Source organism: Astatotilapia calliptera, chromosome 20 (genome assembly GCF_964374335.1).
Source record: "Astatotilapia calliptera chromosome 20, fAstCal68.1, whole genome shotgun sequence".
In the NCBI taxonomy this organism is placed as follows: Eukaryota; Metazoa; Chordata; class Actinopteri; order Cichliformes; family Cichlidae; genus Astatotilapia; species Astatotilapia calliptera.
The window spans coordinates 11,976,544-11,988,536 of record NC_137441.1 but is presented as its reverse complement, the minus strand read 5'-3'; the positions used below and the strand labels follow the sequence as shown (position 1 = coordinate 11,988,536).

The following is an 11,993-nucleotide window of genomic DNA, read 5'->3' as shown; positions in this document are numbered from 1 at the left end:
TTGATACCAGACTGCTTAAATATCCAAATACAGAACAGATGTTGGCAGGCACTCAGTAGAAAACATTCTGAATGAATAAAAACCAACAGAAAACAAGACATTAAAGTGAAATTTTGAATACAGGGTATAAATACTGCACATATTATCAAAATAAAATAGTTGAAGGGACGGCATCTGCCAACTAGAGCGCCGCCTGTGCTTTTCGAAGAGAAACAGCGCCATCTGTGTGTGGAAAGCCCTTCCTTTCCAAAAGGTTGATGTGTTAAACTCGGCCCTCACACTACCTGAACTAATCCTTCCAGTTTCTAGATCGTTGCAGTGTGATCGAAAGGATATATTTTACCATGTCAACAATACTTCATCTTAACCCCACACCTCACTGGGCAAGCCTGAGCTACTCTGACAGTTGAATTTAGTTTAGTGGCTGACATATAGAAGAAAACAATGAGGAGAGGTCACTGCTCTGCTGCCAGGGAAATGCTGCTCAGTGTCTCATCCATCCTGTGGTGCACTGGGTCCTGACCTGAGCTGGACTTACCAAAGCGTTCTCTCTCATGAGCGAAGACTTTCTGGAACTCCTGCAAACAGAAGAATTGGAGGTTGAAGTGGTTCATGACACATAGTACCAGAGATGTTTTATCTTCCTGCAACTCTGTAGCTGTCTAGATCGCCCTTCTGGTGGCGGTAGTGCATGTTGTAAGTATGGCGTGATTTTATTTGCTGCGTTGTACATTTTTTTTCAGCATAATCTAACTGCAGCAGATGATTTCTCTCAGTTAAAACAATAAAGTTTATTTGATTTTAAACTGTAAAAATGTGAAGACTTTAGTTTGAACTCTAAATAACAAAAGTCACAAAGTTTCCTTCACTAATTAGACAGGCAGCAAGGGGAAATGTAATTAACTCTTATCTTCCAGCCACAGCTTTCTAGTCTCAGATAATTCAGTTAGAGGACACTTTTCATCAATCACTTTTCTACACATGCCCACCTCTTTAAAAGTGTCTCCATACGTTTTAGTAATGTATCTCAGGAAAGCTGTGGTCCACTGCAGGGTGGTGACTTTGTCCGTCTCCGAGTCACAGAACGGCACCAACGTGTTCAGTTCATCACAGCACAAACGAATCCTCTTCCTGTACGACAGCGCAGACAATGCAGATGATTTTGAGCGATGCAGTCCTGTATATTTAATAATCAGTCATCAGTCACTAAGAATTCTTTGGTAACTCGTCAGCAGTTTCAAATCATGAACCATTTAACTTCTGAGTGTATCGGTTTTAAACTGATTTAGCATTTGCATAGGAATCAGGTTTCTTTTCAGTCCTCAGTGACACTCTTATTTTAAATCAAAATAAATCAAGTTTCCACATAAAGCAGCTAAAACTAATGATCACAACCCAAAAGATGTTCAGTTCTGATGCGTTGCTGTTGCACTACTTATCTGAATATATTCAAACGAGGACTGAGTTCACTTAAATCATGCCATCACCACACTGTGAGTGCGAGGCTCTGAGAAGAAACTATGAATGCACTTTTGGTAAAAGGACTGGTTCTTATTTAGCACTTTTCTACTCTACTCAAGCACTCAAAGCGCTTTATACAACATTCGCCCATTCACGCAAGCACTTTCTATTACTGAAGGATGCATCAGAGTACAATATGGGGTTCGGTATCTTGCCCGGTGATACTTTGGCATGCAGACTGCACAAGCCATGGATTGAACCACCGACCTTCCAATTAATAGATGACCTGCTAAAACAGAGACAGACAACCACACATATTCAACTACAGCCACCGCTAACCAGTGCACCACTGTTCCACCCGAAATAGAGGACAAAATGTTTAAAATTTGTAAATAGTTTTCTTTTTGTGCCTAAATGCAACGCCTTTTAAATCTCTGACCTTGAAAGCAAGCACACTTAACACACTTTAAGCATCCCAGGATATTCCTGAAATGCAAATGTTTATCTTGTTGCACACTGGATGCAGGGACGCTTCCATGTGTAACCTTCGGCTGCTCACCTGCGCTCCCTCTCCTTACTGTTGTGTCTCTCCCGGCGCTGGCTGAGCAACATACTAGATCTAGCAATTTTCCTCCTGCTGCTCTGTGGCTCTCCAGCAGAGTCTGGGCCGGCTTTAGCAGCTTTGGGTATCACCGCAGCAGGTATCACCGCATCCTCTGTGGAAAAAACCCAAGCATGTGAGACCAAGTTAGACACAGCCTTTCAGTCCATAATTGTAGCCAACAACACAGTTATGGCTTATGAAGAAATATTAGAATACTAATTATTACTTTCTAGATTAACCAAAGGCAGCTCTTCTGCTGGGTGAAAATTTAAAACGCTCTTGGGGATCATAACCTGAAATTAAATCAGAAAAACCAAGGATTAAACAGTGGGCTCTGCTTTACCATTAAGAAATATTAAAAGCACATTGATTTGTTTTTTTTCCCCCCAGCATACCTGTCCACACGTGTTGGTGACTGGGCCATAAACACCCTCTATATATGAACTAGACACCCCAAAAGAATTTGCTCTGTCCATTTTCACCCACTTCTGCTTTGGAGGATGCGTGACTGTCTCTTGAACCTCTGCAGACTGCTGAAGTATTGTCAAAAAACTGAAACATGACATATCACACAAAATGAGTACATGTATGCTATACTTTAATAAAATGATAGTCACATATAGTATATACATATCTCTGAAACTTACTTGCTGAGAACTGCAGACTGTATATCTTGTTGTCTTGTGGTTTCAGCACACATGGCGCTAAATCTTTTCTCTAAGCAAACTCTAGCAGCTGGTCTGGTGCGATTCTGTACAGACTTCTTGTCACTGGTAAAAGGTTCAGCTGGGCTTTCTTCAGCTCTAATTCTGGCCAGCACAAAACCTGGCACCTCTCCATAAGACACTGGTGTCTTTTCTCCAGGCATTACTATACAGTGGTCTTCATTTGAAGTTGATAGATCAATAGCCTGAGCGCTTCTGAAGGGAGAAATCACTGTGGATGTGGCCTGTTCTTTGACCATCACTGTAGAGAGGTGACATCTGACATCTGGAAACTCTGACTGTGCCTCCACATGGGCTTGGAGAAGATGCTGAAGGTGAGAACAGTCAACCTCTGTCATCTCCATCAGCCCAAGCTCACTGCCCAATACCTCCCCATGTTCATGGGTAAAGCATCCACCTTGACTCACAATCATTCCAGCAGAGTCACTTATCTGTTCTCTCGATGAAGGTAACACATTGATGTTTTTACAGGTTGAAGAAAAGGACATATTTCCCTACAGATCAGGAAAAATATTAGATATAATACAGACCACTTACTCTAAATACTTTGTTACTTAAAGTTACTCTTAATGTTAGCTAAAGAAATTGTATAATTATAATTTAGGTCGTGAAGGTACGTTGTCGTGAATTTTAGCTTAGCTACAATTAGCAAAGGAGACGTTGGCATAACCTGGGCAAAATCAACAGGCTGTACCGCCATTTTAAAACTTGCAATACTATTAGAAACTCCAGGGCATTTAAAACAATCAGTCTTAAGTTATACAAATGCATAAAAGGTTGTTATTACTGAATTAATAAAGTCTTTGTACCGCTTTCTGTTCGGGGATTAGCACGTATTAATGCTTGGCCTCAGGCTGTAACGACGACCGTGTCCAGTTACCGGCGCTAACCTTCTCCCCGTCACAGATAAACCTCCGATTATCTCAGTATACAATCATTTCTTTAAGCTCGTAAGCGGAACTTTAAACACAAAAACAAGCGGAAAATATACGAGAGGTCCTAAAGAAAACCGACAGCTGTCATCATAAATTACTTATGTCAAATTAGAAAATGTTATTTTTTTTATTGATCAGTTAGGGGGCGGAATAGTCCTACTTTTTCCACGCTTTTCTGTCATTCAGTATCTTTTTGGCGATCAAAAATAGTTAAATATGTTACATTTTTATACAAAAAACAGAATATGTAAATACATTGATTGCAGCTTCTTGAAACTTCATGGTTAGACAACTACATTTATACATGCGCATAGATAGATAGATAGATAGATAGATAGATTTCCAGATTTTCTGTTTTGATTATTTGATTCATAAAAACTGAAAGAGTGTCATTTTTTAAATGAATAAAAGCATTTGCACCTAAAAAAAAATTAGCACAATAAAAAAATATCTTAAAGTCTTTAGATATATAAAATAACTATCTAGTTTGAACCTCGTGGGGTCCAAAACAGACTGTGTCTCATGTGTTAAACCTGTTATGGTCTGGTGAACTTTCCAGATTTACCTCATCTCCTGCTCTGAGCAACCTGGGATAGGTTTCCCCCACACAAATGACCCTACCTTCCATAAGTCGTTGAGAAAATGAATTAAATATATATTACAAAGAAAAAGAAGTTTAAGCACCACCCCTAACAGCACAACTGGCCAACATAGTACTTTTCTACATAACAAAAACTGTTCCACAATACTCATTCACATTGCAAAAACTGTAATGACTTCCTTATTTATTTTAAATAAAAGATTATTTCCAGTTGCAGTTCAAACTTTATACAGATTATCTCTTAAGACCTGAGAATAACACTACTATGGAAAACAGAGAAATTAATCCTAAGTAAAATGACAGAAAACAACAGAACAGCAGTGACAATGCTTGAGTTAAACTAGACTCCTGCAATACAAGTTTTATACATGTGGAGGGTTACAGAAAATATGTAGACCCACTTTCGCATATTGTGATTTCCACACTACCCAGCAAGAGGCCTCGAAAACCTAAAAACGAATTAAGTATTGCCTTAATTTGCCTGAAGTTTGAATCCATTGTGTGTGTGTGAATCAGCACCCACTTTACAAGACAACCAGTAACAATTAATACCTCAGAGTCATGAGTAATCTTTACAGTGATCAGAAGATCTGAAATGTTTCACCGAATAGTTTTAGCAGTTTGTATTTAAATAAAATAATCCAGCTTTTATGTCTCAGAATAATTTATTGCCATAAAGGTAGTAAAACTGTCACTTTTCTTTGATATGAGATTTGCTTGTTAAATTAACTGGTTTTAAGCTATCAATCTAAATGTGACAAAATAAGACTTCATATAAAGTGTGTTACTTTATTGACTTCTTGCATTCTAAAAGTAATGGAACGGGTCATTTTTAACCAACAGAACTACATAAAAGAAGATGAGAGCTACCATATTGACAGTCTGGCTATTAAAAAAAACAAACACAGAAAAAAAACTGTACATTTTCTGTACAAAACATTTATGACTTTGTCAATCTACAAATACAAATAAAGTTAAATTTATAACTGAAAATTATATTTAGCAGGACTTTTACTAATAATCAAAAAAACAATAATAAAAGCATCTACTTTGAAAACAGAAAAACTACAACACAATAAACTTAAATGGTAATCTCTGAGCACTTTTCTATCAAGTTACAAAGTTGGATTTTTTGCATGGCTTTGCCTGTATGTCATATTAAAATTTAACAAGCACATGGGTAGTCAGTCTCAGTGAGAAAAGAAATACATTCATTGGGCATTATGATAAGGTATTTCTGTCAAGTCTAACAATGCTAAGCAATTTTAGATGTCTGATTCTTCAGCTTTAGGTCCTTAAAGGTCTGCATGTTTTTCCCAGTGACTAATCTGGCTCACCATTGCTTTAATTTCCAACACTGATAATAGAGGTTAATTGTTTGTTTGTTTTTAATTCTGAAACCCATTATTATTTTTTCATTCAAATTGACCTTATCCTTTGTTTCTTCTTCCCTTATGATTGGACCTTCAGGTGTGCTATTTTCTTTCTTCTTTCTTACAAGCAGGTTTTACCCATTCTTTACATGTTATCAATTTACCTACATCTACTCCGCTCTGTCTGTTGGAAATGTGTTTTAGTTTCATGCCAAAATCCAAGCAATCATATTTTGGGGAAACGTATGAGACCTTCTTTTGGAGTGGGAAGTAAGGCACCTCTGTGTCTTTGAGGTCTTATGGCTTGCTGATTTTGTGGGTTTTCAAAACCAGGGAATGGTTTTCCTCCGCTATTTGGACCTGGGCCACGGGGCCTATTAAACTGTGCCAAATGTTGATCTCCAGGATGTTGGAATCTTGCAATGGGACGAGGACCTCTTCGTTCATTAATGGGTGTATGACCTCTCTGCCTGGGATCTCTCCCCCTTATATTTGGGCCCCTACTAACATAACCTGCCCCCCTTATATCTGACACCTGCATGTCATTATTTGGATCTGGCTCAGACCTAGTGTTGTCACCCCACCTACCAGGTCCATTTCTAAAATCTGAACGCTGAGGTGATGGCCCCCTGCTGTCTGTTTTATTGGGCCCCAAACTTCTCATTTTTGGACCTCTACTTTCCCTTCTGAAATCAAATCCTTGTCTACCTGGTTCAGGATTTTCAGGTTCTACATTATGCCTTTCAGATCTTAGATCACCACTATCTGAAAATCTCCCATCACACCTTGGAGCTTCAATGCTTAGATTTCTGTTTGCAGGTCCTGGGGGTCCTAGATCTCGACCTGCTGGAGGTCTTCTATCAGGGCCTTCCATCTCAAATTGCCTCCTGTTTAGACATGAATTCATCAGGCCTGGACCTCCTCTGAGAGCCCCACGCCCTTCAATGTTTGGCCCTCTCATTTTTCCCCTAACATTTGGCAGCCTCCAGTCATTTCCCATATCTGGATGATTGTGCATATGTGATCCTGGCCCTGCTTTTCTGTCTTGTCCTCTATTGTCTAGATCTCTTTCTCCTGTAAAGAATTCCCCAGCACCCTCTCTATCAAGCTCTGTCCAATCATTTCCATGACCTCCCCTACTTGGCCCTGGGCATACCATATCTGGATTTTCTTCAACAGGCCCTGCACTTCTGCAGCCAGGAGCATTCCAGTTATGTCTACGACCCCTTACAGGTCCTTGAAATAACATACTGGGTCTATTCTGCATGGGACCTGGTCCACTACTTTCAGGGCCTCTCCATTCACTAAATAGGCCTTGATTAATATCTTCTTGGTCCTGTTCATCTTGACCCTCTTGGATAGGTCCAAATCCTCTACTAGCATATGTTTCCCAGTCATCCACTGAGCATTCTCTGTCTTGTCCTAAGAATTCTATATTGGTCCTTCTTTCATCTAACCTTTGTTCCTCTGTGTCTGGCCCTCTCCTCTCAGGAGCAGAACCCCAGAAGCCGGGCCCTGGTCTTCTAATGTTTTTCCTCATAGGCCTTCGACCTCTAAAGCTCTGGCCCAATCTATCAGGTTCTGGGGCATGGTAATCTGGGTTTTCTTGAATAGGTTCACACGCTACCCAGTCATCCCTTCCCCCATGTCTTGGATCTTCAGTATTTGAACTTTCATGTTTGTAGCCTGGAACTCTTAAATCAGGGCCATCTGATTTTCTCCAACCTGGTCTTGAGCCCTCCATATCTGGATATCTTTTTTCACTGTAGTCTGGACCTACTAGAGCTATTCTGTCAGGCCCAGGATCCACATCAGAACCTGGCCTTTCCACCCGCTGTGCACCAAATTCTGGACCCCTCCTATGAGGCCCTGGAATCTCCATATTTTGATACCCAACTTCTTTTCCACGACCCCTGAAATGTGGTCCACCTCGTCCTCTGTTGTGAGGCCCTAGATCTCCCACACCTGGACCAATTCTTTCAGGCCCAGCAACACCAATATGTGAACCTCTCCTGTCAGGACCCTGTCCACTTGTGTTTATTTCTCCAGGTCCTCTCCTTTCAGGTTCTTGGCTATGCATAGGAAAACTTGGTATTTCATTTATTGGCCCACTAAAATCTGGACCTTGTGAAACTCTGCCAGGCCCCATAGCAAGACCTCTACAATTAGACCCTAGCCTGCTGATATCAGGACCTCCAGGTCCTCTTCTCTCAGGCCCAGAACCTTCTATAGGTCCTGGTCCCCTGAACCCAGGACCTCCAGGTCGTCTATTCTCATGTCCAGGACCTTCGATAGACATACTTTCCCTCTCATGCCCTGGTCCTTTAAATTCTGGACACCCAGCCCCTCTCCTATTAGTCCCAGGATCCTCCATGGAATCTCTCCTTTCAATTCCTGGACCTCTACTATCAGACCCTGGACCAGCCATATCCAGACCCATCCTTTCACCCCAGGTTCCCCTGAAATCTGGACCGCCAGGACCCCTGATGTCATGTACTTTTTGCTCCATATGTGGACCTTTTTTCTCAGGTCCTAATCCTCTAAAATGTGGACCCACAGGACCTCTTTTGTCAGATCCAGCAACCTCCATGGCTACACTTCTTCTTTTAGGTTCTGGTCCCACAAAATCTGAAGCCCCTGGTATTCCTAAGTCAGGTCCTTGATTGTCTATAATGGGGTCTATCCTTTCAAGTCCTTCTTCCATGAGGTGTGAGTCCTCTGGTCCTCCACTATTAAGCTTTGGATACTGCATGTTTGGACCTCTCATTTCAGCCCCTGGTTGTCCGAATTCTGGGCCTCCACTCCCTCCCGTGTAAGGTCCCTGGCTTTCCATGTTTGAACCTCTTCTATCAGACAAATGGACACTCCATTCATCTTGTACCAATGGTGCTTCCCTGACTGAATCTGACCCTCTCCAATGATCTCTTATGTCTGATCCTGGGCCATTCCAATCTGGAGCACTTATATGTTTATTTTGATTCTCCTTATCCCTTAGTCCTTGACCTCTCCAATCTGAATTCAACATGTTTGAATTAACTGCATCTGCATGACTGCCACCAAGCTTGCCAAAATCTGCATTTGTGCCATGTGGCTGAAGAGTACTTTTACCGGGGCACCTTTCTTCAAAAGCCATACTGCCATCATGTCTTGTCTTTGGAGGTCTTCCTAAGGCCATAAACAATGGACCTGACTCCCTCATCCCACTACTTACATCAGATCTAAAAATCTGACCTTCATCTTTATCTTTTTGTCCTCTACCACCTCCACTACTATCTGGAGCCATAGCTTCTACCTGTGGACCCCCAAATGACTGCTTTGTTCCCATTTTTTTCACATCTTTCCTGATATCTATGTTTTCTGGCTCTGATCTATGTTCATTTGTCTTTGGACACTGTAAACCTTCCTGCACACAACTAACATTTTGGTTTCTCTCATTAACTTCAAACAGCCCGCTCATATCTGTATTTAGATGATACACAGCTGATAAAGAATCCCTTGGACCTGGACCAACATTACCAGGTGCAGATCTGTCAGACAAAGGGCCCTTCATGATGTTAACTTGTCTTTTGCGCTGGAGGCTTGCCTCTCCCATATACAAATTTGTAACAGTAGGTACAATATTTTGTGTAACATCAGGACTTGGGCATTTTATTTCTGGATTTACATCAGAAATAAAAGGCACACCAGCATTATTACTATCTAGTGCTTCACTTCTCATTTCTGAATCTCTCAAGGCTGGCCATGAACCAGTTATTACAGTATTTTGATGTTGAATACCTTGTTCTCTCATTCCTAAGATTGTACTTGGATTTGAATATCCTCCCTCTTGACCCTTTGTTTCTGAATGCTTGAAACAAGGATTGTCTGCTAGTGTCTCATTATGTGTCTCTGTCAGACCTTGTCCCTTGGCACCAAAAGCTTTCAGATTCAATGCTCTAAAATCCATGCTTTTAATATTTGAGATCACATCTCCAACAGACACCATTGCTTGACCACAAATTGGCAAACAATTATTTTCAAAGACTCTAATATCTTCCCTTGAATCGCTGACTTCATCAGTTCTAACAGAGTCATTCTTTTCTATGCTGCTAGGTTTCACAAACTGTGGTTCTGGATCTGGGCTTTGGGGAGAATCTCGAATAGGTGGATCAATTTCTCTAAGAGGAATTGTACTGTCAAGTTTGCTGTGAAACAAATTGTCCTGTTTATAGAGTTTATTTTGCTGTGTCATATCATGGTCACTCAGTGAAATCTTTTGAAGCTCCTGAAATTTTGGTGGTTCGGAAATCTCAAGCTTCACATTACATAGAGGTTCGTGTGAGTGTTTTTCAGAGCTCTCAACATGATTACACTCTGATTTTTGTCCATCTGGATCACTTTTGATTGTAACATGTGATATGTTACTCTCTTCAAATTGTCCAGCAGAGTCTAGAGAACTGCATGGAACACTTGCATGTTTTGATTTCTCAGGGACCTGAGGCAAGGGTCCTCTGTTCAGTTTTGGTGAAACTGACACAGATTCTGTTTTTCTAGAAGAAGATGGGGATCTTCTACGCCCAAGAGAATGCCGGCGTGTGGTATGATCTTTGCGATGGCGTCCCTGCCGTTCAGATGGATCTCTAACTCTGTGTCTTGACCTGTCTCTTTCACTCTTTCTGTGTCTATCCTTTTCTCTGCGTCTTCGGGACCGAGAACGAGAACGATGCTGTGACTGTCTTGAAGGACTTCTGTGGCGGTCCCTTTCCCGATGACTCCGCTTTTTTGGTGATGACCTTCGTTTTCTACTGTGGTATGAATTTGGAGACATACCCTTGTGAGAGCCACCATACCTTGCTCTAGACACAGAGTCCATAGTTGTTACAGTTCCCCCCTTAAAAACATCATCTTGAATTTCATTGAAAAGTGATTCATCCTCAGGATCATAAGCTACATCAGAATCTTCAATCTCTCCAGCAGATGAATATTTGTCAGATTCCACACCTTTCTGTGTTTCATCTTGCTTTGCAACACCATCTGTATCATTTCCTAAATTTTTGACGGGTGTTGCGTCTTCTACTTTCACAGCTTGTGAATCCAAATTTGAATTGTCCACAGTCTCTGTAAGGGGGGTAGCCTTGTCTGTTGTTTCTGAAGATTTTGACTCTGTTTTTATAATACCTTTCTGCAGAGAGGACAGTTGGTTAAGCGACAAAGATTTTTGTGGGGGAGACATAAGTGAATCCGAAACAGAAAAGTGAGCCATGAACATTCCCACAGCCTCTCTCTGCTGACGTAGTGCTTCCTCCTGCTCTTTTAACTGCCGTTTTTGCTCTTCAATTTGTTTATTGAGTTCCTCAAGCATCCTCTGTTGTTCACTTAGTGTTGCAGCTGAGACAACCACTGTGCCCGTAGGGAGTTGTGGCATGACTGCAACTGGAGCAGAAGTTTGTGCTGGGGAAGAAGTGGAAACCGTCACTGGGCATGATGGAGAATCAAATGTTTGAGTTGTAACAGGGGGCTTTGCTACAGGAGTATTACTTTGAATATCTTCAAAGATAGTGTCGTCCTCTGGATCATAGGCCACATCATCTTCCACAAAGCTTGATAATGCTGGGGCATCAGCTTTAATTTTTTCTGTGGTCTGTGGAGCAACGGTTGCATATCCCATTGCTGGATCATATTCTTCCTCTGGGTCATATGGTCGGTCAAAGTCATTTTCATCTTCAATCTCCTTGGCTTTGGTTTTGTGTCCATACTGTTGGACAATTGGATCCACCACTGATCCAGAAAGCACTGGGTTCTTCTTAACAGTTACTGTTGTTTTTGTAGAACGTCCATCAGAGACAGTGGAGTCAGCCTGATTACTACGAAACAAGGTACTCAAGATTGTCTGTAGTGGTGTCTTATCACTGGATGCAATAATGGGATTTTTATCAGAGCTGCTGTTAAAGGTGGACTGTGTTGCAGCAATAGTGGCTGAGGTAGAAACAGAAGGGGCCGCTTTAACAGAAGTTAATAGAGATGGTATGGTGACTGAGCCAGAGGAGGAAGAGTCTGTTGGTGACCCAGGGCATGATGGTGAACCAGGAGGGGTGGTACTAGCAGGAGTCTCTGGATCATAGGGTTGGAATATCTCCAATTTGTCAGAACCGTAAAGGACTGGTGGTTTTGGGATCCACATAGGGTCCTTGGACATATGAACTTTGGGTCTTTTGTCTTCCATTTCCTGTGGCAAACTTCCTGGACGTTTGACCTTCTGGACGATTGCTAGACCAAGAAGAAGATTGGGGCGGTTTCTTTCAAGTCCTGGAAAAA

General features: G+C 41.4%; 2 protein-coding genes across 7 annotated transcripts in view; both read right to left on the bottom strand.

The window, feature by feature from the left end:
• Positions 1-309: 309 nt before the first annotated feature.
• Positions 310-4,487, bottom strand: LOC145423312 (uncharacterized). Of its 5 annotated transcripts, none has more exons than XM_080295611.1 (8): positions 4,291-4,487; positions 3,198-3,284; positions 2,713-3,098; positions 2,461-2,617; positions 2,292-2,358; positions 2,021-2,177; positions 990-1,131; positions 310-578 (listed from the first exon to the last, which is right to left on the bottom strand). In XM_080295611.1, exons 1-8 carry the CDS (start codon positions 4,351-4,353, stop codon positions 456-458), a joined length of 1,182 nt encoding a protein of 393 aa, XP_080151737.1. In that variant the 5' UTR covers positions 4,354-4,487; the 3' UTR covers positions 310-455. The 5 variants fall into 5 exon arrangements, 4 of the variants coding, with proteins under 4 accessions (XP_080151737.1, XP_080151738.1, XP_080151735.1 ...); XM_080295612.1 differs by lacking the exon at positions 4,291-4,487 and adding an exon at positions 3,600-3,738; XM_080295609.1 differs by having other exon boundaries at positions 2,713-3,284.
• Positions 4,488-4,493: 6 nt separating this feature from the next.
• The window catches only part of LOC145423310 (uncharacterized), a 32,086-nt gene continuing 24,586 nt past the window's right edge, over positions 4,494-11,993 (bottom strand). For both annotated transcript variants that reach the window (XM_080295606.1, XM_080295607.1), the window contains exon 17: positions 4,494-11,984. In XM_080295606.1, coding sequence (XP_080151732.1) covers positions 5,926-11,984 — 6,059 coding nt within the window. In that variant the 3' untranslated portion in view covers positions 4,494-5,925. The remainder of the gene's footprint in view (positions 11,985-11,993) is intronic.